This window comes from Haliotis rufescens, unplaced genomic scaffold, assembly GCF_023055435.1.
Source record: "Haliotis rufescens isolate VD_foot unplaced genomic scaffold, xgHalRufe1.0.p SCAF_6, whole genome shotgun sequence".
NCBI lineage: Eukaryota > Metazoa > Mollusca > Gastropoda > Lepetellida > Haliotidae > Haliotis > Haliotis rufescens.
The window spans coordinates 55,585,534-55,612,165 of NW_025964334.1; the positions used below are offsets into that span (position 1 = coordinate 55,585,534).

General features: G+C 42.1%; 1 protein-coding gene across 2 annotated transcripts in view; it reads right to left on the bottom strand.

The window, feature by feature from the left end:
• LOC124146866 (UHRF1-binding protein 1-like) overlaps window positions 1-26,632 on the bottom strand; it is a 140,437-nt gene that overhangs the window by 77,749 nt on the left and 36,056 nt on the right. For both annotated transcript variants that reach the window (XM_046517381.2, XM_046517380.2), the window contains exons 4-9: window positions 26,144-26,226; window positions 25,137-25,245; window positions 7,445-7,688; window positions 6,087-6,250; window positions 4,878-5,058; window positions 2,972-3,067 (exon numbers count right to left, since the gene is read on the bottom strand). In XM_046517381.2, the coding sequence (XP_046373337.2) occupies window positions 2,972-3,067; window positions 4,878-5,058; window positions 6,087-6,250; window positions 7,445-7,688; window positions 25,137-25,245; window positions 26,144-26,226 (877 nt within the window). The remainder of the gene's footprint in view (window positions 1-2,971; window positions 3,068-4,877; window positions 5,059-6,086; window positions 6,251-7,444; window positions 7,689-25,136; window positions 25,246-26,143; window positions 26,227-26,632) is intronic.

Genomic DNA, 26,632 nt, shown 5'->3' on the forward strand with positions numbered 1-26,632 from the left:
ACAACTTGTACATTAACAGTACTTCTATAGTTGAGTGGAATGTGTCTACCTGCAGGATGGAAGGGGTAGACGTCTACCGACAGCTTGTACATTAACAGTACTTCTATAGTTCAGTGGAATGTGTCTACCTGCAGGATGGAAGGGGTAGACGTCTACCGACAGCTTGTACATTTACAGTACTTCTATAGTTGAGTGGAATGTGTCTACCTGCAGGATGGAAGGGGTAGACATCTACCGACAGCTTGTACATTAACAGTACTTCTATAGTTCAGTGGAATGTGTCTACCTGCAGGATGGAAGGGGTAGATGTCTACCGACAGCTTGTACATTTACAGTACTTCTATAGTTGAGTGGAATGTGTCTACCTGCAGGATGGAAGGGGTAGACCTCTACCGACAGCTTGTACATTAACAGTACTTCTATAGTTGAGTGGAATGTGTCTACCTGCAGGATGGAAGGGGTAGACGTCAACCGACAGCTTGTACATTTACAGTACTTCTATAGTTAAGTTGAATGTGTCTACCTGCAGGATGGAAGGGGTAGACGTCAACCGACAACTTGTACATTAACAGTACTTCTATAGTTGAGTGGAATGTGTCTACCTGCAGGATGGAAGGGGTAGACGTCTACCGACAGCTTGTACATTAACAGTACTTCTACAGTTGAGTGGAATGTGTCTACCTGCAGGATGGAAGGGGTAGACGTCTACTGACAGCTTGTACATTTACAGTACTTCTATAGTTGAGTGGAATGTGTCTACCTGCAGGATGGAAGGGGTAGACGTCTACCGACAGCTTGTACATTAACAGTACTTCTATAGTTCAGTGGAATGTGTCTACCTGCAGGATGGAAGGGGTAGATGTCTACCGACAGCTTGTATATTTACAGTACTTCTATAGTTAAGTGGAATGTGTCTACCTGCAGGATGGAAGGGGTAGATGTCTACCGACAGCTTGTACATTTACAGTACTTCTATAGTTCAGTGGAATGTGTCTACCTGCAGGATGGAAGGGGTAGACATCTACCGACAGCTTGTACATTAACAGTACTTCTATAGTTCAGTGGAATGTGTCTACCTGCAGGATGGAAGGGGTAGATGTCTACCGACAGCTTGTACATTTACAGTACTTCTATAGTTCAGTGGAATGTGTCTACCTGCAGGATGGAAGGGGTAGATGTCTACCGACAGCTTGTACATTAACAGTACTTCTATAGTTCAGTGGAATGTGTCTACCTGCAGGATGGAAGGGGTAGACGTCTACCGACAGCTTGTACATTAACAGTACTTCTATAGTTGAGTGGAATGTGTCTACCTGCAGGATGGAAGGGGTAGACGTCTACCGACAGCTTGTACATTAACAGTACTTCTATAGTTAAGTGGAATGTGTCTACCTGCAGGATGGAAGGGGTAGATGTCTACCGACAGCTTGTACATTAACAGTACTTCTATAGTTGAGTGGAATGTGTCTACCTGCAGGATGGAAGGGGTAGACGTCAACCGACAGCTTGTACATTAACAGTACTTCTATAGTTGAGTGGAATGTGTCTACCTGCAGGATGGAAGGGGTAGACATCTACCGACAGCTTGTACATTAACAGTACTTCTATAGTTCAGTGGAATGTGTCTACCTGCAGGATGGAAGGGGTAGACATCTACCGACAGCTTGTACATTAACAGTACTTCTATAGTTCAGTGGAATGTGTCTACCTGCAGGATGGAAGGGGTAGATGTCTACCGACAGCTTGTACATTTACAGTACTTCTATAGTTGAGTGGAATGTGTCTACCTCCATGATGGAAGGGGTAGATGTCTACCGACAGCTTGTACATTTACAGTACTTCTATAGTTGAGTGGAATGTGTCTACCTGCAGGATGGAAGGGGTAGACATCTACCGACAGCTTGTACATTAACAGTACTTCTATAGTTCAGTGGAATGTGTCTACCTGCAGGATGGAAGGGGTAGATGTCTACCGACAGCTTGTACATTTACAGTACTTCTATAGTTCAGTGGAATGTGTCTACCTGCAGGATGGAAGGGGTAGACGTCTACCGACAGCTTGTACATTAACAGTACTTCTATAGTTGAGTGGAATGTGTCTACCTGCAGGATGGAAGGGGTAGACGTCTACCGACAGCTTGTACATTAACAGTACTTCTATAGTTGAGTGGAATGTGTCTACCTGCAGGATGGAAGGGGTAGACATCTACCGACAGCTTGTACATTAACAGTACTTCTATAGTTCAGTGGAATGTGTCTACCTGCAGGATGGAAGGGGTAGACATCTACCGACAGCTTGTACATTAACAGTACTTCTATAGTTCAGTGGAATGTGTCTACCTGCAGGATGGAAGGGGTAGATGTCTACCGACAGCTTGTACATTAACAGTACTTCTATAGTTAAGTGGAATGTGTCTACCTGCAGGATGGAAGGGGTAGATGTCTACCGACAGCTTGTACATTAACAGTACTTCTATAGTTCAGTGGAATGTGTCTACCTGCAGGATGGAAGGGGTAGATGTCTACCGACAGCTTGTACATTAACAGTACTTCTATAGTTCAGTGGAATGTGTCTACCTGCAGGATGGAAGGGGTAGACGTCTACCGACAGCTTGTACATTAACAGTACTTCTATAGTTGAGTGGAATGTGTCTACCTGAAGGATGGAAGGGGTAGACATCTACCGACAGCTTGTACATTAACAGTACTTCTATAGTTCAGTGGAATGTGTCTACCTGCAGGATGGAAGGGGTAGACATCTACCGACAGCTTGTACATTAACAGTACTTCTATAGTTCAGTGGAATGTGTCTACCTGCAGGATGGAAGGGGTAGATGTCTACCGACAGCTTGTACATTAACAGTACTTCTATAGTTCAGTGGAATGTGTCTACCTGCAGGATGGAAGGGGTAGATGTCTACCGACAGCTTGTACATTTACAGTACTTCTATAGTTGAGTGAATGTGTCTACCTGCAGGATGGAAGGGGTAGACGTCTACCGACAGCTTGTACATTGTGACCTGCATGGAGCCGCCCTCTGTCTTCCAGGTCTTCTCTCCCTCGAACCCTGAAACACATGACAGCAACCTCAGACAGCAACCTCAGACAGCAACCTCAGACAGCAACCTTAGACAGCAACCTTAGATAGCAACCTTAGATAGACAGCAACCTTAGATAGACAGCAACCTTAGATAGACAGCAACCTTAGACAGCAACCTTAGACAGCAACCTTAGACAGCAACCTCAAACAGCAACCTCAGACAGCAACCTCAGACACTCAGACAGCAACCTTAGACAGCAACCTCAGACAGCAACCTTAGACACGTCCTCGGACAGCAACCTGATATAGCAACCTCAAACAGCAACCTCAGACACTCAGACAGCAACCTCAGACAGCAACCTTAGATAGCAACCTCAGACAGCAACCTTAGACACGTCCTCAGACAGCAATCTCAGACAGCATCCTCAGACACTCAGACAGCAACCTCAGACAGCAACCTAAGACAGCAACCTTAGACAGCAACCTCAAACAGCAACCTCAGACAGCAACCTCAGACACTCAGACAGCAACCTTAGACAGCAACCTCAGTCAGCAACCCTTAGATAGCAACCTTAGACAGCATTACAACAGTTCAAATATTGATTCAGTTTGAGGGGCAGGTTCTTTCAGTCTGATTTGACGATAGCATGTAACCACCTGGTCATTGTAACCACCTGATCATTGTAACCACCTGGTCAATGTAACCACCTGGTCATTGTAACCACCTGATCATTGTAACCACCTGGTCATTGTAACCACCTGGTCAATGTAACCACCTGGTCATTGTAACCACCTGGTCATTGTAACCACCTGATCATTGTAACCACCTGGTCATTGTAACCACCTGGTCATTGTAACCACCTGATCATTGTAACCACCTGGTCATTGTAACCACCTGGTCATTGTAACCACCTGGTCAATGTAACCACCTGGTCATTGTAACCACCTGGTCATTGTAACCACCTGATCATTGTAACCACCTGGTCATTGTAACCACCTGATCATTGTAACAACCTGATCATTGTAACCACCTGGTCAATGTAACCACCTGGTCAATGTAACCACCTGGTCAATGTAACTACCTGGTCATTGTAACCACCTGGTCATTGTAACCACCTGATCATTGTAACCACCTGGTCATTGTAACCACCTGGTCATTGTAACCACCTGATCATTGTAACCACCTGGTCAATGACACCACCTGGTCATTGTAAACACCTGATCGTTGTAACCACCTGGTCATTGTAACCACCTGATCAATGTAACCACCTGGTCATTGTAACCACCTGGTCATTGTAACCACCTGGTCATTGTAACCACCTGGTCATTGTAACCACCTGGTCATTGTAACCACCTGGTCAATGTAACCACCTGGTCATTGTAACCACCTGATCATTGTAACCACCTCGTCAATGTCAATGCCTGGCCAATGTAACTTCAGACTTTGCACAATGAATCCTCTTGCAAATGATATGCACTTGAAAGTAGCATTCATGTAGTTCGAAGAAAAATAAAATTTGGCAGACTCTTTTTTCCATAATTTCGTGAAATGACAAAAACAAAAGATCTTATCACTGCTTTTCGTGAGACATGGTGAAGAATATGTGTAAAAAAAGGCTTGCTGACTTGGTTGGTCATCGTATTCCAAGAGCGTGGATTGATGCTCATGATGTCAATCACTGGATTGTCTGATCCAGATTTGATTATTTACAGATCCAGCATATAGCTGGAATATTGCTGAGTGCAGGGTTATACAACAAACAAACGGGCTGTTTCCTAATAACTATAGTCATTTTAGTTATAATACATAGCAAGATAGAAGTGTGATGTATGTTACCTGTATCTACTGGTCTATCATCACAGAGATGCAGGTCGATACGGCTTGTTATCAAATGGTACGATGTCGATGCAACATCATACTTGACAAATGCTGATCCCCTGGTTAGAGCTGTGGGCTGTTGTTGCTGCTGTTGTTGCTGTCGATATTGATCAGACTGTGTTCGGCTATGTCCTTGTTTCTACAGAGGAGAAAAACACATGTCAAGTTTCTTACACAATTAGAGAATACCACATGGCAAGTCTCTCGTATAACTAATAAAATTAAATATGTACAACATTGTTACTTAGAAAATCAAATATGCAATTCTCTAATCAAGTTTATTGATATTGAGCATACATGTATCTATGTAGGCTACTGGTTCCATAGACTATTTAGGAAAGAAATACTACGCCAGAGACCCGTGAAGATCCGGGGTAGAATAGGTCTTCAGCAACCCATGCTTGCTGTAAAAGGCGACTGTGCTTGTCATAAAAGGCGACTAACGGGATCGGGTGGTCAGGCTCGCTGACTTGATGCATGTCATCGATCCCAATTGCATGGATCGATGCTTATGATGTCAATCAATGGATTGTCTGGTCCAGACTCGATTATTTACAGACCGCCGTCATATAGCTGGAATATTGCTGAGTGCAGCGTTAAACAACAAACAAACAAACAAACAAACTACGCTAGAAGCCTTTAGCTGCTGAATATCTTAATCGGGTCCAGCATTCCAAGAGACAGTGTGATAACAAGCTGATGGGATATCACAGATAACAGTCAGTTAATAATAAGGGTGCATATAACACACAAGTGCATATTATACACGACTAAATAAGTCTTGTGTACATTGATCAATCGGAAGGGATGCTAATTGGGATTGTTCACTAGCCAATATATTAGCAAATATCGCTGTGGGCGCTTGTTAGAGCTGGGCGCTTATATAAAGGTATATAGGTATATAGGTTCCAGCAACTTGTCATAAGAGGCAACAAAATGGTCAGACTTGGTTGAATTTTGCAACAACTGTAGCCAGCAATACCATTGGGTCACATAGACTAACAATCAACCAAGCAACCGAGTCTGACCACACAATGTCCATTTTAGTCAGCTCTTACAACAAACATGAGGTGCCAGAAGCCTTCTGACCCCAAATCCCCACAAGGGCAAACAACTATGATTGGTTCATGATGCCCATAGACATCTAACCACCAGTCCCACATTTACCTGTAACTTCTCAGAAGCCACCTTTTTGCTCTGCTGAGCAGATCTCTCGATGACCTCTTTCAAGGAGTTGGAATACAAGATGGCGGCCTTCAGCTGCGACGCCGTCAACACCCACAGTATGTCATCCAGCAGCAACATCACCCGCGTTGATATGATGCTACAATCTGAGGACAGAGACGGAAGCGTTGACACCGATGTCACTTTCAAATGGGCACCTAAAACCCATGGCCCTGTTCACAAAGCAAACTTTGGTCAATGGTCGAGTATGAGAGGTAAGGGAGATAACTGAACAAAGTCCAGTTTCCGACCTTGCCGAACTAGGCTGGAATTACGCAGTTATATTTTGGCTGGGCTAACAAATCTATGGATAGTACAATCAAAATCACGTTCCGAACTCAACATCCCCTTCATCAACTGCTGTTCAGAACTCGGTCAAATGCCGGATTTGTAAAGCAAGTGTACCTCCAGCTCGGCGTCAACATATATATTTTCCAAATCCTTTTAGAAATAAGACCTGTTTTATTCCAATATAGATCTTGATTATCGATTTTGATAAAAGCAAATCCAAGTGATATGAGATGTGGAATGTGATTGGTCAATAGGAGGACACAGAAGAGGCATAACCCGTAATAGCCACTGGTGGCGAAATGATCAAGCCCAGAAATTCCAGCCTAGTTCGGCAAGGGTGGCAACTGGACTTTCACAGTCAGTTAACACTCTTGCCTTGGGAATATGAGTCATGACAAGCACAGTTCTAATTATTCGGTATCTTAGGCCCTGCATTTTATCAATTCCATACACAGAAAATAATTCTGTTTTTCAATCCTTTGCCAGAATCATCCTAAATTAAAGTTACACTGTCTAAACTATGAGAGGACTAAGTAGGTCTAGAATCTGCATCACTTAAGAACTGAGCAAGATGTGAAAGAGAAAGAGACTTCCACTCAATAATTGTATGTTTCTAATGCCATACATTTTATTTCAACTGTTTCACAAACACTTCAGTAAAATCCAAATGATTTGAACTAAATATGAGAAGAGGTTTAGAGACAAAAATTCTTATTGAGATCATTTTAGAGGATAATAGTACATTTTGAGCAGAAATGGCTGAGCAGAACCCTGGTGAGTCATGCTGTTTACAGAAATCCAAGCAGAAAGTAAGAAAGCCAAAAGGTCCTAAATATTTCCTACTTGGGTCAAACCAACAAGTACGGACATGGTGCAGTCATTACCATACCAAGGAACACAATCAGAGTGAATCTAGACTATAACTCCACAATCACTGTTGCATCCTGGCAGTAACTCTGTAACTCTACATCCAAACTAAAGGACAAAAGAAATTCTTTTTCTGCCTGTACCACTTAGTTTCTTCTTCATGGTGATCCTGATCTTCGCCTGGTTGGCAAGGAGACGTAGCGGCGTGGATGCGACATCCTGTGGTATTTCAGACTCCATGGCGTTGGCCTCGATCTTCATGTTCTGCCACTCTATTTCCTTGAAGAGCAGAATTTCCCCGCCTTCAGCATCTCGGATGCGTGTCTGGCGCAGGTCCGATGATGGCTGCCAGTTGGGAGTCGTGCTCTGAACCCGGAGTCTCAGGAGCTGAAATGAGTGAAGATGTTTACGGTACAATAAAGCTACTTTCAATCCTTTATTTATGGACCCACAATAACTTAAATTTCAAAATATAAAAGAATAGGAGTAAAACTGCTGCAAACCTAAACCTGAACATTGTCAGGCCAAAACAGATCAAGTCGACTGTTTGGCGACACGACAGTCGTCACTTGTTTGTAAACATAACGGTCATTCGGTTGCGAGTTCAACTCCAAGCATGGTTGTGGTCATCTATCACTGTGGGGAGCTTTGATTGGTGGCTGGGATAGTATAGAGAGCTCCGGGAACGGGATAAATGCTGTGAGGAGCTTGTCAACTGCTATGTGAAGGGATCTTAAAATAGATCAAGACGGGTTCTCAAGCTCCTTCACAGCATGTGACACCTTCGTTACACTCTCGGTAACATCGCTGTTACCAGTGTGGGCACGGCCATTACAAGAATCTTGAAATTTGCCCTCTAACCCCAAGATAACACAATGATATGAATTTCATACTGTGAATTCAAATTTTTCATATTGCCATTCACAAGATGTGCATTTCTGTGATATGATTTGACTGATCATTTTGTACAAAAAAACTAAAATTATAGATGAATAACACAAGACTATGACATTGTTATCCATTTTCATCCATTTCCAAGACTGCCTACACTTTGGTCAATGGACAAGTTTACTTATTAGGGGCAAATTAGGGTCAAAGTTTTATACCACATCCTGACAGTAGATTGTCCCTAAAACAATGTCTTCTGAGAAAGGAGAGAGATATTAAGTCTGAAATAGGACATGTCCAGATGAACGACCCAAGTTGGAAGTACCATGTAGCTAGGGGCTGTTGGCCAGATTCTTAAGACTGAATATAATCACTCCAAAATGATATTTAATAAGCAAAAACCAACAACTTCAACATGAATGTGATTTCCTGAAGTTTGTACAAGGAAAAATCATGACTATATTTGCAAGCTTAATGAAACGATTGAGAGAACCAGAATATTTTTGTCTTTTACAAGTCATTAAGTTCAAATTACGGATGAACACAGCAATGTTGTTTCCTGTGACGCCTTCACATCAGGGAGACTGACTATTGATCAACCCAGGAAGCCTTGCTAATTCAGTCCATATCCTACACAAGGTCCCTAGTAGCGGTACATAGCCATGGTGGGGGTCAATGGCCTCATCTACACAGCGGCCATACAGTGTGTATCTGTTGTATAGCCCCAGTGGGGCCTAATGAGGAAATAAACGATGAGAGGGAATTGTTTATCGTACAATAAAACACTGCAGGGAGAATAAACCATGAGGGGTGCATTGTTAGATAAACAACGACCATGAGTCATGTACATGTTGTATTTCTTACATGAGATATCAACATCACATACAGCCTCTTTTAGGATGTTGAAAAAATTTACAAGCTTTAAAAATATTTACCCGAATTTTAATGACTCTCTAAACAGAATCTGACCTCAGAAATGTCGAAAAGTCCATTTTATGAACAGGTGGGTTATGTTTGGTATTTCCCACATATTCTCACAATTCTCACGTCAATCATCTGTACCTCTTCTCCTAATACCGATTGTCATATGTCTCCCACAGTTGGATGCGATTGCCTGGCCACTGTGTTTATCTGCGTAGCCCAGCTACATCTATGGGGAACAACTTACTAGACACATCTCTCTCAAAATAATGTAGTCCAATATATGTCATCAATTTGCGGGCGCATATTCGAATCTCCAGAAATGACGACATAATAGAACAATTTTTATCGTGAAATAAACCACTCTTCGTTCTTCATTGTTCTCTGTGATTTATCGCAAGGCTATCTTATTTATGATCTTAACAGCAGATAAAATTCGTTGTATATACACGATAGGGGTTGATGATAGACATAGGACAATTCACCAAATATCTGCAGAAAAGTCAGTGGAGCGCTTCATAAAAAACTTGCTCACGTGCTCACGTCTTCATCAGCTGCTGAACGTCAACAAATACAACTTCAATCCTTATACTGACACATACATAAATCATAACAAAACAATCCATTTAAGCACCAAACTTTAACTATTTAAAACAAACTTATATTAATGTGGAGAGTTGCCTTTCTCGTAACGTCATCCGTCCCAAGATTTCCATTGGGAGTTATGTCCCTTGGACTTACAAACGTCATAAAATGTCTGCTACGGCAATGTCAATCACTTGAAATAAAACGGGCACCCAGTGACGTTGGAATTGGAAAGATATCAAGATACAGATGATGCAGAAAAGGGGTTAATGTGAATGTACTGTGAATATTGGGGGTGTATTTGAGACACACTAGTGAATGAGTGAGTGAGTTGGGTTTAAGGCTGCTTTTAACATTATTCCAGTTATATTACGGCGTGTCAGCTTAATGTGGGAGGAAAGCCCGAAGTGATGCAGGTCTCAGACGTTTACCACTTCGGTGAAACACACCAGCACGGTTTGGTGCTGACAAACCTAGAAACATAATAGGGGCGAACCGGGATTCGAACCCACAATCATAGGTTCCTGGCGTGACCAAGGGACGCAACTCTGCACAGCTAATCGCAGCTGGGCCACCTGTGCCCCCTTGAGACACACTTAGTTGAGACACACCAAGTTGAGACGCACTAAGTGGAGACACACTAACTTGAGACACACTAAGTCAGGAGGAGCAGCTGATGGAGGGATTGCCGCTTGAGGTGCGCGGTTGGATCTCCCGGTGTATGGGGCTTAGTGATTTCTTTTGGAGATTGGAGCATTCTTAGTTTTTAACAACATTATCATAAAAGGATACAAATTCGTTATTAGGTTGAAAACTTACATAATGGCTTGTTTTTGGTGGAATGTGCACAATCTGAAAGAAATTGTCATTTAGTAGTACGTCCCTATTTGACGTTATTTTTAGACATTGAGGAATTCCCCTAAAGGAGCTCTGTCAGACTGTCTCTCCGCCAGATTAATGATGTAATCACGCGACATACTGACGTTCATCGGGAAAAGAATAACAGTCAGCTTGGTAGTGTTCATCTCGGTGAGGTCTCCTGCTACTGTCACTATAACAGAATGTGTTCTGAAGGGAAAAACAAGACTCTTCAAACAAGGCCAAGTTTTGATGAAACAACGAAAGGGAAAATAAGAGATCAGTATTTTCATTTCAATACAAATGCTGAAACTATCAGTATAGTGTCGCATGTGCAGATGTTAACTATTGATAGTCTAACTCGTCATCAATATATTGTCCTTGGTGCTTGAGAATTACAGTATTTAGAGAATTCAAACAATCATTACGCAAGTCATAACTGAATAGATTCATGATTGTCACTTATGTCAACACAATGCAGGTCATTAGAAACTCGCTAATGACATCCATGGTCAACAACTGGCTACAGTAGTGTCCCATTGATCAACACATCTGTGTGATAATCCATCCTACTGGATGCTCTTACACCCTCATCCGTTACAGCCTTGAATGGCCATGTGGCTAGAAGCTAGGTGGTGTGATGGTAAGCACACGCCTGTCACACACACCATGGATCTGATTCCTGGTTCAACACATCTGTTTGTTAATCCATCCTACTGGATGCCCTAACACCCTCATCCATTAAGTCTTGTATATTTAACAGTGACCATGTCACTGGAAACTAGGGTGGTGTGATGGTAAGTGCACACGCCTGTCACACACACCATGGATCTGATTCCTGGTTCAACACATCTGTTTGTTAATCCATCCTACTGGATGCCCTAACACCCTCATCCATTAAGTCTTGTATATTTAACAGTGACCATGTCACTGGAAACTAGGGTGGTGTGATGGTAGGTGCACACGCCTGTCACACACACCATGGATCTGATTCCTGGTTCAACACATCTGTGTGATAACCAGAACAGAACAGAATTTATTTCATGGCCATGAGGTCAATAGTACATATGATTGGATAATATTTGGAAAATTATGACAGAACACTTCAAGTTATTTTGGTTCTGGAATTTCTAAGTTTAAACATTTTTTCAAGATAAAGAGCTGGCTGGAATAAACTGCTGTCGTCAGTTGTGAGTAGAGATACAAACTTATGCATGGTAGGGTATTCATAATAATACTGGGGCCACTATGTCAACCTTAACTTAGTATAAGCTGGACATATAAATAGTGCAGGGCGTTCATCATCAAAGTCTTCAGTTGAGACCGTAATTTTAAGAAGAGCTCTTACAGTATTTAGATGTTATTTGAATGATTTTAAACTACACAACTATAGAATGTCTACAGTCCGTTTGACTCCAAATGAGAACGATGAATTGCAATATAACTCGAAATCCAGGAAAGTCTATGAAACATCAATACGGTACTTGACCATGAATACCCTGTCCCCCCTACGTGTCATGTACACATTTCTATACAAAATTACATGATAGTTTCTTAAAGAACTTCATCCGTCATGGGTCTTAAAATAAACAAAATTCAGATTTTGTTGGGTACAGGGTATTCATGGTCAAGTACCGTATTGATGTTTCATACACTTTTCTGGATTTCGAGTTATTTTGCAATTCATCGTTCTCATTTGGAGTCAAACAGACTGTAGACATTCTATAGTTGTGTAGTTTAAAATCATTCAAATAACATCTAAATACTGTAAGAGCTCTTCTTAAAATTACGGTCTCAACTGATGACAGATATTTTCCAGGTTGTAGTAAGGATTTGTAGGAGCAGTATAATTCCTGCCTTTGGGGACGGTGAATTAGATGTACAATCTGACCATTCTTTCTTAAACAGATCTCTTGTTCTTTGCTTAAGTGTATAAACAAAAGCAGCACAGTGTCCGACATCTTGCATCGACCACACATTACCAAAGCCATAACTTAACAATGAATATCTCACAAATATAGTTTTATAACCTAATCCATCATGTACACAGCAGGAATTAAGTGCTTTGGATATTTGCCTAGAGGCATAATAGCTTAATCCAATAATTAATTCCTCTCACAACACCATGTTCAAACATTCTTGTTCTTCCCAGTTCACCTAATACAGCAGTGTTTGAAGATTTGTATCCTATTTTCAAGGTACATTTACAATATCTAGTACGCATAATTTTAACGTGTTTTCTTACTTCTGTACACCATATTTACTCACCATATAGCAAAATAGGTAAATTGTTACAACAAGTATCTTAAAATACATACCAGCGTTTATGTCCAGATATGTGAACATCATCCTTTTAATAGGTACTTAGGCTTGTTTGCCTCAATTGCCTGTTTAGCTAAGTAAAACATGCTTGAGTAAATATATTTCTACATAAAACCAAAACACCAAGATATTAAGAGTATGACACCACTTCAATCTGATCTGTTCAACATTAATAGACCATTTTCATGGTATGATAAAGGTCCCACATCTATAAATACCATAACTTTACTCTTATTAATGTGTACTGTTTGTCCCCATCTACAGCAGTTTCCATGGAAACTAGTTTGTTTTTTTGTATATTCATAAACGAATCAGCAAGTATTGACACATCTGACCAGCAGAAAAGAGCAAAAACATTTCATCAGTTTCACAATCAATGAAGATACCATGTGTGTCGTCACTCTTCATAACATGTCACTGGAAACTAGGGTGGTGTGATGGTAAGTGCATGCCTCTGTCACACACACCATGGGTTTGATTCCAGATTTCATCACATCTGTTTGTTAATCCATCCCACTGGATGCCCTAACACCCTCATCCATTAAGTCTTGTATATTTAACACACCGTGGGTTTGATTCCTGACATAACCCAATTACAACAGTCATGAATATGTGCATTTAGACACTTCCTTGCATGGAGACTGATATAATGTTGCACAAGCATATGGAAATCCTACCTCATATACATAATCATCATAGACTAAACCTTTGCTGATACAGCACTTTTTTACGAAGGCCATACAGTTTTGGTCTTGATACATACTCACAACAGCAGCGAAAACACAGGGATTCCTGCCCTGCCTACAGCAGCCAGCTAGCTATTACAACACAACTTTTACATAATTTGTTTTTTTGTTTATTTATTTGTTGTTAAACGCTGCACTCAGCAATAGTCTAGCTATGATGCTGGTCTGTAAATAATCGAGTCTGGATCAGACAATCCAGTGATTGACATCATGAGCATCCCACGCAATTAGGATATGATGACATGCATCAACCAAGTCAGCAAGTCTGACCACCCGATCCCATTAAGCACCTCTTACGACAAGCATAGCCACCTTTTACGTCAAGCATGGGTTGCTGAAGACCTATCCTAACCCGGATCTTCACGGGTAACCTCTGCATAAGAATCTGATGCATTATAAACTGTTTCAGCAAGCCAATTGATTTAGTGAATTTTCAAGTTTTTAAAAATGTACCAACAATACACTTGCAAAGTAAACCAGAAATGACCTTCACACATTGTACCATGATGGGAATCAAACCCAGACCTTAGGCATGATAAGTGAACACCTTAACCTCTGGGCTAAGCCACCACCCCTTGGTTTGTTTGTGACTGTTCACCCAGATGTTAGTAGTCAGGCGAAATGAGTACTGTGTCCTGCTTTCTCTCTCACATATCCACAGTCATGTATTAGTATTGATTAATCAATAAATCGGATGAAATCAATTTAGGCGAGTAGGCCATGGGAATTAATCTTGCGCATACAGCATTTAATCCTATTTTTCACCAATATTCACAAGCGAGTTGCTTTCATCTATGTACATTTGCTAAATAATTACAAGGTAAAGCAGAGTGCTATTGTCGTTCTTCTCATCACAAGTCTTGGGCACAAAGTCTGCAACTAGTAACAATGTAACACAGTGTTCTTCCAACTTTCTCAGATGCTATGATAGCCTGAATGGTGTTGGTTGTTTGGTTGGTTTGTTGTTTAACGCCGCACTCAGCAATATTCCAGCTATATGACGGCAGTCTGTAAATAATCAAGTCTGGACCAGACAATCCAGTGATTGATATCATGAGCATCGATCCACACAATTGGGATCGTTGACATGCATCAACCAAGTCAGCGAGCCTGACCACCCGATGCTGTTAGTCGCCTTTACGACAAGCATAGTCACCTTTTACGGCAAGCATGGGTTGCTGAAGACCTATTCTACCCCGGATCTTCACAGGTACCTGAATGGTGTAATTTGGAAGGGTTCTCAGCCCCTAAAAGAAGTAAAAGTTCGTGGGTTTTTTTGCTTGCTTGTTGTTTAACATTGCATTCAGCAATTTTCTAGCTTCCATAAGATACTAATCGGGTCTGTACCAGACAATCCAGTGATCGATATTGTGAACAACAATGAACCACCCGATACGGGTACGAGGACACACTGTCAACCCCATCCATTTGGTCACCTCTCAAGACCAGCATACGTTGCTTAGAGTCTAATCTAACCTCGAATCCCCATGGTGATGAAGCAATATTTAGCTATTAACAGAGTCTGGGACAAGCAAACCAATGGTTGACAGCATGAACAACTATCCCAAACAATAGGCATTGACACTGGGGAACAATTTTGGGGCCAGTATAATACAGAAATATAATCTGGCTGACCACAATTGCACCCATTTGTGGAACCCAATGTTCATCTGTATGCACTTCAATGCCTCGCACCCATGGAAACTCTGATAACCCCCGAGCTTCCTCTGCTCGCGATCCGTGAAGTTCCGGGTTAGAATAGGTCTTCAGCAACCCATGCTTGCCGTAAGAGGCAACTAACGGGATCAGGTGGTCAAGCTCGCTGACTTGGTTGAAGCATGTCATCGCTCCCAATTGCGTGGATAGATGCTCATGACATCAATAATTGGACTGTTGTCCAAACACAATTATTTACAGACCACCATCATATACCGGTAGCTGGAATATTGCTGAGTGTGGTGTTAAAACAAACATGATACTAAGCTTTTGGAACATAAGAGCAAGAGGCTCCCTGTCATATGACCCTTATGGTGCAATGTTCCTAATATCTATGGAAGCTCAACACTGCCACCACTAAATCTTTGCCAACATCTTCCCTGAGGTCTTCAGAAACTCAATCAAACTCAAACCAGGGTGCCGCTGAACAAAGCGATCTTAGCGCTAAGGTGATCCTAACTCCCATACCTTAAGAGACTTACGAGTCGCAGCACTAAGGTTTTTTTGTACAACAATACCCTGGCCATGTTCCACACAGCAATCTTAGCACTAAGATCAACACCCATACTTCAACATAGGGTTACAATAATCCTGCTAAGATCGCTTTGTGCAATGGGGTTCAGGCTACCGACTCACACTCCAGCTTCCACCAGTACTCAATCACATCCACTGCAAAATTCTTTCAAAATGCATGACCATTACAAAGCAATCAGAATTCACCGGCGCAGTTGCGCCTCTCTAATCTACACCTCTGTAGGGGAACTGAGGCAATGAAGACCCTTTCTTATCGCATGTTGGCTGTGGGATTCCTGAAAGTCTTCAATAACCTGTAATTGAATTGCATTGCTGCCGGGTCAATTACGTCTCATTGATTCAGCCTTACCTTGCTGAAAGACACTTCGGTGATGAGCTAGCTCAACGTATTGATTGGACTGACTTCAGAACAACTTTCTGGGCCAAAATTCCAATACAGGGTTCTACACATCCTAATTCCCTTTGCTTAGAGGCCATGTGAGCTATCAGATTTTGATTTGGTGGCCGCTGCAAAACAAGGGCTTACTATCAGTCCAGAGGACAAAGAGCTGCTTCTACAACACACTGCCAGTATTTCAGCTTCAGAACTCCGTGCACAGATTCATTTGATAAGCTCCTCTCAGTAAACATTGAGCTAAAAATATTAAAGCAATTTGTTATCAGGAATGTGACCTTTGAAATTTTTGCTCATGTTGGAGTCAGGATTTTATTTTTCCTGTGCCAAATATAGCAGTTTCTCATTTTCAATATTGCCAATCCTAAAATTAGCAAGAGTACAAAGCAGGTAATACAATAAGTGAAAATATTCTATCTTGAACTTTCTTTCTATTTCCTTTAAACTCATATTTCAAATTGGTTTTTATAAAGGTACGAAATTTTAAAAACCTTTGTTCAATTATCTTCCTGTGCTTTGAGAAGATAAATGGATCTGGCCTCATTACAGAGAAAAAACACTGCCTTGTGGTAGAGTCCTCAGATGCAGTGGTGCCTAAGAATATAGACTGATGGTTTGGGCCCCATAGAGCATGTACAAAGGAAGATGGGCTAGATCTGCAATCAATCTTCCTCTCTATATCACAACTGAGAACTAAATTTGGATAAATAGTCTTGTTAGCATGAAAATTGTGGAACACAAGTCAGAAAAAAGTCCTCCTTATTCCACGACTGAAGCCGGAGAAGTGAAATCAATCTAACTGAATATTAGGATTTGTGCAGCTTGGAAGAACCGTACAGACTCTCAGTCCTCTGGGAAGCTAATTGGATGCCCTTCTAATGACAGGTTCACTTTCTACACGCTTCCTCTCACACTTGAAGGAAAATATCGGACATTTTTTTTCCATGAAAGTCTGTTTGACTATGATGCAAACTCTGATAAACAATGAACATGGTTAACAAACTCTGTTATCTCAACACATTATGTAGGACGATGTAAGTATATGATCTAGTCTTAGGGGCGGTTGGGTAGCCTAGTGGTTAAAGCGTTTGCTCGTCACGCCGAAGACCTGGGTTCGATTCCAGACATGGGTACAATATGTGAAGCCCATTTCTGGTGTCCCCTGCCGTGATATTGCTGGAATATTGCTAAAAGCGGCGTAAAACCAAACTCACTCACTCACTTAGCAGGAGCTTCACTGAGAGTGCATGTTGTTTCACGCCGCACTTAGCAACATTAAACATCAAGTCTCGATCAGACGTTTCAATTTGCTTGAGGCCTATTCTAACCTGGAGTGAGTGAGTATGGTTTTACGCCGCTTTTAGCAATATTCCAGCAATATCATGGCAGGGGACACCAGAAATGGGTTTCACACATTGTACCCATGTCTGGAATCGAACCCGGGTCTTCGGCGTGAAGAGCGAATGCTTTAACCACTAGGCTACCCTTCTGTCCCTTCTAACCTGGAATCCCAACAGCTTCTTCATTGAAGGAGTGAAGGGATGAGTTTTATGCCAATTTTTGCAATATTCCAGCAATATCAAGGGGGGGGGGGGCAGAGAAGAAGGGAGGGGAGAGGGGACACCGGAAAAGTGCCTCACAGGTTGGGAATGGAACCCATGCCTTCAGCATGGCAAGCAGACACTTTATGCACAAGGCAATTCCTGAAGCTACACTTACAATTTGATCTCATATTGCCTTGAACTGTGTATAACTTCAGCCATACGTTGAAACCGCTGACTGTCACCTGACATGGACCTTGCAGAATTGAGTGAGTTAGGTTTTACGCCGCTTTTAGCAATATTCCAGCAATATCACGGCGGGGGACACCAGAAATGGGCTTCGCACATTGTACCCATGTCGGGAAACGAACCCGGGCCTTCAGCGTGACGAGCTAACGCTTTAATCACTAGGCTACCCGACCGCCCCTTGAACCTTGCAGAAGTCCTGACACTATCGTCTCCTACAGGCAGGCTCTCCACTTGTCTTTATCATTGGATATATCAATATAATCTTGATGGTCCTGACATCCTCGAGTTTACATGGTCTTACTGTATCAGCACTCCTATGGATTGAGTCTGGGATGTGTTGAATGTTGAACTCAGTAAACATATAGGCATGATGCTGTGGAGGTCAGCATGACAGCAACAAGCTGGGAATGCTACTGTGTATGCCTTCAAACAGAATTTTGAATAGAGTGTGATGAAAGTGGAACCGAGCTTGAAATGAACAAGGTAACTACAGCCAGGGCTGGCTCATCCGCTGTAGTATCGGCCAGGATGGCAAAATCAATCAATTAGAGAATGGATGAATTACTGATTATCTGTCCTGAGATAATGAATTTAATAAAGCGAATAAAAGCAAACAGTAAAGCAGTGACTCTGAAGTGTTACGATAAATTACCCACTCCACTCTAATGAGGGGGCACCGGTGGCCCAGTTGTCTAAGGCAGCGGTGGCTCGGTTGTCTAAGATACCGATGGCCCAGTTGTCTAAGGCACCGGTGGACCAGTCATCTAAGGCACCGGTGGACCAATCATCTGGTGGACCAGTCATCTAAGGCACCGGTGGACCAGTCATCTGGTGGACCAGTCATCTAAGGCACCGGTGGACCAATCATCTGGTGGACCAGTCATCTAAGGCACCGGTGGACCAGTCATCTAAGGCACCGGTGGACCAATCATCTGGTGGACCAGTCATCTAAGGCACCGGTGGACCAGTCATCTAAGGCACCGGTGGACCAATCATCTGGTGGACCAGTCATCTAAGGCACCGGTGGACCAGTCATCTGGTGGACCAGTCATCTAAGGCACCGGTGGACCAATCATCTGGTGGACCAGTCATCTAAGGCACCGGTGGACCAGTCATCTGGTGGACCAGTCATCTAAGGCACCGGTGGACCAGTCATCTGGTGGACCAGTCATCTAAGGCACTGGTGGACCAGTCGTCCAAGTCACCAATGGCTCAGTCATCTAAGGCACCGGTGGACCAGTCGTCTAAGGCACCGGTGGACCAGTCGTCTAAGGCACCGGTGGACCAGTCGTCTAAGGCACCGGTGGACCAGTCGTCTAAGGCACCCATGGACCAGTCATTTAAGGCACCGGTGGACCAGTCGTCTAAGTCGTCTAAGGCACCAATGGACCAGTCGTCTAAGGCACCGGTGGACCAGTCGTCTAAGGCACAGATGGCCCAGTTGTCCAAGGCACCAGTGGACCTTATAGACCAAGCTGTCAGGGAGACCACATAGACCCATCTGGCATGGAGACCACATAGACCAAGCTGTCATGGTGACCACATAGACCCATCTGTCAAGGAGAACACATAGACCTAGCTGTCATGGAGACCACATAGACCCAGCAGTCAAGGAGACCACATAGACCCAGCTGTCAAGGAGACCACATAGACCCAGCTGTCAAGGAGACCACATAGACCCAGATGTCAGGGAGACCACATAGATTGACACAGCTGTCAAGGAGACAATATAGACCCAGCTGTCAGGGAGACCACATAGATTGACACAGCTGTCAAGGAGACCATATAGACCCAGCCGTCAAGGAGACCACATAGACCCATCTGGCATGGAGACCACATAGACCCAGCAGTCAAAGAGACCACATAGACCCAGCTGTCAAGGAGAACACATAGACCTAGCTGTCATGGAGACCACATAGACCCATCTGGCATGGAGACCACATAGACCCAGCTGTCAAGGAGAACACATAGACCTAGCTGTCATGGAGACCACATAGACCCAGCTGTCAAGGAGAACACATAGACCCATATGGCATGGAGACCACATAGACCCAGCAGTCAAAGAGACCACATAGACCCAGCTGTCAAGGAGACCACATAGACCCATCTGGCATGGAGACCACATAGACCCAGCAGTCAAAGAGACCACATAGACCGAGCTGTCAAGGAGAACACATAGACCTAGCTGTCATGGAGACCACATAGACCCAGCAGTCAAGGAGACCACATAGACCCAGATGTCAAGAAGACCACATAGACGTAGCTGTCAGGGAGACCACATAGACCCAGCTGTCATGGAGACCACATAGACCCAGCTGTCATGGAGACCACATAGACCCAGCTGTCAAGGAGAACACATAGACCCAGCTGTCAGGGAGACCACATAGACCCAGCTGTCAGGGAGACCACATAGACCCAGCTGTCATGGAGACCTAATAGACCCAGATGTCAAACACATCTACAGATAAAGACTGTTTCCAGAACCACTCATCTTGTACAAATCTCTCCAATAAAGATGGAGAGCCTCACTAATGAGATCAAGTTGTCAGTGCAGCAAGATTAACCTAGAGGCCCAACTTGGTGGCGACTCTACCACTGTGTTGCATCCAGGGGCAAGATGTGATACCCTGCCGGACACAACATAAGCTTCTCAAGGAAATATTGCACCAATTTAGTGGCAATAACGTTTCAGCTTGAGTGTCTCCTTTATCATAGAGTCTATTGATTTCTGCATCCACTGGGGTCAACTGACCTGTAGGTATCTGTCCTTGTAGCCTCTCCATCAACCTACATCATCAGCTCAACAAGGACGGGGCTTGCAGGAAATGGATAACATCAATGGTCATCAAATGGAAATAGAAGTACTTTGCTTTGGCAGATACCTAATCTGATTACCAGTATCTATTTGACCACATCACAATCACATTCTGATACAGTAAGTCCAGGCTTTCAAACAATTGCATTCTCCTGGCATAGAAATTGAGAATGGACACAAATAATATGTACTTGACCAATGGGACACAAACCTACGCCTTTTTTAATAATTAAAACAAGTTCTCTTGTGGCATTTCTATTCTATAAAAATACAATTTAAGCATTATCTCAATCTCTGGCGCAAACGGTATCTTAATTAATGGTTCCCACATTATATCGATTGTCTGCTCTCACATTATCTCAATCACTGGCTCTCTCATTATATCAATCATTGGCTCTCTCATTATATCAATCATTGGCTCTCTCATTATCTCAATCACTGGCTCTCTCATTATATCAATCATTGGCTCTCTCATTATCTCAATCATTGGCTCTCACATTATATCAATCATTGGCTCTCTCATTATCTCAATCATTGGCTCTCACATTATATCAATCACTAGCTCTCACATTATCTCAATCATTGGCTCTCACATTTTCTCAATCATTGGCTCTCACATTATATCAATCACTCGCTCTCACATTATCTCAATCATTGGCTCTCACATTATCTCAATCACTGGCTCTCACATTATCTCAATCACTGGCTCTCACAATATCTCAATCACTGGCTCTCACATTATCTCAATCATTGGCTCTCTCATTATATCAATCACTCGCTCTCACATTATCTCAATCATTGGCTCTCTCATTATCTCAATCACTGGCTCTCTCATTATATCAATCATTGGCTCTCTCATTATCTCGGTCATTGGCTCTCACATTATATCAATCACTAGCTCTCACATTATCTCAGTCATTGGCTCTCACATTTTCTCAATCATTGGCTCTCACATTATATCAATCACTCGCTCTCACATTATCTCAATCATTGGCTCTCACATTATATCAATCACTGGCTCTCACATTATATCAATCATTGGCTCTCACATCTCAATCATTAGCTCTCACATTATCTCTGTCATTGGCTCTCACATTATCTCAATAACTGGCTCTCTCATTATCTCAATCATTGGCTCTCACATTATATCAATCACTGGCTCTCACATTATATCAATCATTGGCTCTCACATCTCAATCATTAGCTCTCACATTATCTCTGTCATTGGCTCTCACATTATCTCAATAACTGGCTCTCTCATTATCTCAATCATTGGCTCTCACATTATATCAATCACTGGCTCTCACATTATATCAATCATTGGCTCTCACATCTCAATCATTAGCTCTCACATTATCTCTGTCATTGGCTCTCACATTATCTCAATAACTGGCTCTCTCATTATCTCAATCATTGGCTCTCACATTATATCAATCACTCGCTCTCACATTATCTCAATCATTGGCTCTCACATTATATCAATCACTGGCTCTCACATTATATCAATCATTGGCTCTCACATTATCTCAATAACTGGCTCTCACATTTTCTCAATCATTGGCTCTCACATTATATCAATCATTGGCTCTCACATCTCAATCATTAGCTCTTACATTATCTCTGTCATTGGCTCTCACATGATCTCAATCATTGGCTCTCACATTATCTCAATCATTGGCTCTCACATTATCTCAATCGTTCCCACTTCCCATCCCTCCATCGTTCACTCTCTCATGAATTACTGCAATCCCTCACCTTTGCCGTCTTTCATTCACTCTTCCCATCACTCTCTCATTCCTTAATTCACGGGAAAATGTAGTGTGTTCAATGGAAGCCTTCCAACATAAGTGCTCCACTCTAGCCAGAACTCCTATACATTAACATGATTAAGGTGAAGAGACATAGTAATTCTTCCAAGCAAGGTCCTTAGCTCCCAGTCTCTCTAAGACTTCCTTATAAAGACACTGAAGGGCCACCTTTAATGCAAGTCCTTCATTTCCAAACCAATTGGCGCCAATGTGTACAGTGGAGATATTCTCCACAAAACCAATTTCATCATAAAAATTTAAGTCAGATCATGTGCTTATTGATTCAAAGGGAAAAGAAGAGGTTAACTTTGAACAGTTTCTGTTAAAGCACAGCACGACATCAATCTACAATGTAGTATTTGCCCACAATACACTCGTCATAAACCAGAAATAGAACACACCATGTAAATACCGTGCCAATACATATTGAAATGGTATGGTAATTATAATTCATATTTCCCAGGCCACTTCATGCTCACCAACAATCATAGTTTAAGCAGCTGTTCATGTCAATGTCTGCATAACAAACAGATTTTAATAGGACTGAAAACTGATGGAGTTTCAGAGGTTAAGTAAATACATAAGAACCATCTCTTCAGTCAAGATCTAACTGATCTCTGCAAAGACTCAGAACATGTCTCAAGGAAATTCACCTTGTTTCCATACATCCATCTCAAATAGCAGCATCTGTTAACCCGTTCCAAGTTATGTCTAACTGTCATGTCAGCCTGACTTGGCAAGGGAAGAAATGGCTGATTCTTTGATGTTTTCCTCTAAATTTCCTGTTTCCGTTTACTTCAATGGAATAATTGTTTAAAAGCTGACCCTTGATGGGAAGCCATATAAACTGATTATTGGAATTCTAATTATTTTCTTTGCTCTTGGTTACAGTGACGTTTCCCTGTTGTGGTGTGGTGGCAGCAAACTATCCTGCCTTGTCTACCATTGTCATGAGAGAGGTGCAACTGTTATAAGTCTTTGTTAAAGGCAGGGTCAGACTTGGCTGTGTGGGGTGAGTGAGTGTGTTGGGATTCAACACAATAATCAACATTATTTACTTTAATTTCGTTATTCATTTTAAATTTTCTCCGCACAATTCATTTATCTTACTTTTCTTACACTTTACACTTTTCTCTCAATCATTCACTCTTACATTCTCTTTCATTCACTATTACATTCTCTAAATCATTTATTCTTACATTCTCTCCTTCATTCACTCTTACATTCTCTCAATCATTCACTTACATTCTCTCAATCATTCACTCACATTCTCTCAAGCATTCACTCTCACATTCAATCATTTATTCTTACATTCAATCATTCACTCTTACATTCTCTCAATCATTCACTCTCACATTCTCCCAATCACTCACTCCTACATTCTCTCAATCACTCACTCCTACATTCTCTCAATCATTCACTCCTACATTCTCTCAATCATTCACTCCTACATTCTATCAATAATTCAGTTCCATTACTCATTCACTCTTCCTCTCCTCAATCATTTCACTTATCTAGTCCTTCCTTTTTCTTCCCTCACTTTTCCATTCTTAATTTATACACTACTCTCTTCTCTCAATCATTCCCTATTTACCAAACTATGAGTGATGTCCCTTGTACCTCCAACATCACTGCATGGAGCGAGTTGGGTTAAAAGTACAAGTTTCAGTCATTTCACAGGGTTGAGGAGACCCAGCAGTGATGCCGGTCGTAGAATGTTCACCACTTTGGTCATTCCTTACATTCACAAATTCATCGCCTGGGATAACACTTTGAAACAGAGCTGTTATCCTTCTGATAATCAATCAATCTAACAACCCAGGAGACCGACCTCAAGTGGCACAAAGGTCGTTTATTACCAGATCATTTTATAAGTCACTGTTTCCTTCTGCTGTAACAACGTCATGTACATATTGGAAAACAAATATTATATGTAAACCTAACTTTAATTGTTAAGGGGTTTCTCGTCCAAGGTTCATACAGATATGGAACACTAAAATTCAAGGCCTTTTCTAGGCTTTTTAGGTGGGTTATTAGCCTCAGTCTGTCATTATTATTTTTATAAATCCAGCATATTACATAACTTCTTTCAGAGGCATTTAGAAGTTGGTGTGATGAAGAAAAACACCTAACACCTTTTCATCACTTGCTTGATAAAGGTGTTAGTATCTACACCGAAACGTCGCACTAATTGTAATAAAGAAGTTGTTCATCCATAGAACTTGTCTTTCTTCAGCATATTACATAGTAGTCATAAGACCTAAAAAGCAGCATGTACATCACAAATTTTCAACAAGATTGATTTTCACAAACAATAAATATAGTAAATTAATTCTGTCATCAGTACTTCAAGGGTACAGGACACACAATCAACCAGGTCACTGAGCCTGCAACTTTATCTAATTTTGTGGCCTTTTATGACAAGCCATAATGAGACAGTATCTGTGTGTGAACATACCTGTAACGAGGCGTGGAAGGCGCGGGACATCAGCTTCACCTCCACCGACTCCACATGGACAAATATCCCGTCTATCACCCGGTCCACAAACCCGTACTTCCCGCCCGACCTGCACAAACACATCCGAGATTCACACCTAGCTGGGCTACATGACCAGTATACATGACCAGTATATACATGACCAGTATATACATTTGTTTTGTTTGTTGTTTAACGCTGCACTCAGCAATATTCTAGCTATATGACGGCAGTCTGTAAATAATCAAGTCTGGACCAGAAAAGCCAGTGATTGATACCATGAGCATTGAACCACGCAATTGGGACACGATGACATGTATCAATTAAGTCATTGAGTCTGACCACCTGATCCCGTTAGTCGCCTTTTACGACAAGAATAGTCGCCTGTTGTTTGTTTGTTTGTTGTTTAACATCGCACTCAGCAATATTCAAGCTATATGACAGCGTTTTGTAAATAATCAAGTCTGGACCAGACAATCCAGTAATTGACATCATGAGCATCGACCCACATAATTGGGATACGATGACATGCATCATCTAAGCCAGCGATTCCGTTTGTTACCTTTTACAACAAGAATAGCTGCCTTTTACGGCAAGCATCGGTTGCTGAAGACCTATTCTACACCGGATCTTCACGGGTCTAGTCGCCTGTTACTGTTACTCTAACAACAATGAACATAACTATCCACATGACTCTTAGCCAGTGCTAGAAACTAACAGTTTTAGTCCACTAGTCCTTATAATGATAAAATAAACCTAAACCCTTCAAAAGGACAAAATAGAACTTGTCCTTATTTGGCAGTTTGGGCAGAGACTATAGCACTAGTGCCAATTTCTAAAGCTGTTAGCATGCTGGACTACATATAAAGTCAGCTTTGATGAACATGTTAAGAATCCAATCCATATACAACTCATGATAACAATCTGGATAGTGGGAATTATCCGTCAATCGTTATGTTGATCGGTGCACGATGAGCACGACAACTCACCTATAGCTGGCCAGGTGGGCGGGGTTATTGGGTGGGCGTGGCGTCTCACATGTCTCTGCCTCCAACTGCACCTTATCCAGCATCTGAAGCAAAGTGAGTGAGTGAGTAGTACATCAACAGTGAGTGAGTGAGTGAGTGAGTGAGTGAGTGAGTGAGTGAGTGAGTGAGTGAGTGAGTGAGTGAGTGCGTGAGTGAATGGGTGGGTGGGTGAGTGGGTGGGTGGGTGGGTTTGTGGGTGGTTGTCTGAGTGAGTGAGTGAGTGAGTGAGTGAGTGAGTGGTCGGGTGAGTGGGTTCTGTGTGAGTGAGTGAGTGAGTGAGTGAGTTGGGTTTAACATCACTTTTAATAGTATCATGGTGTGTCAGCAAAATTCAAACCAACAACAAGACCCTGAGAACAGGTTTCCAGTCTTTATGTCACAAAGCATTAGCATTAGGATGAGGGGTGAAACGATACATTGCTGCACCGGTGCATCCTAAGTTGTCATGCA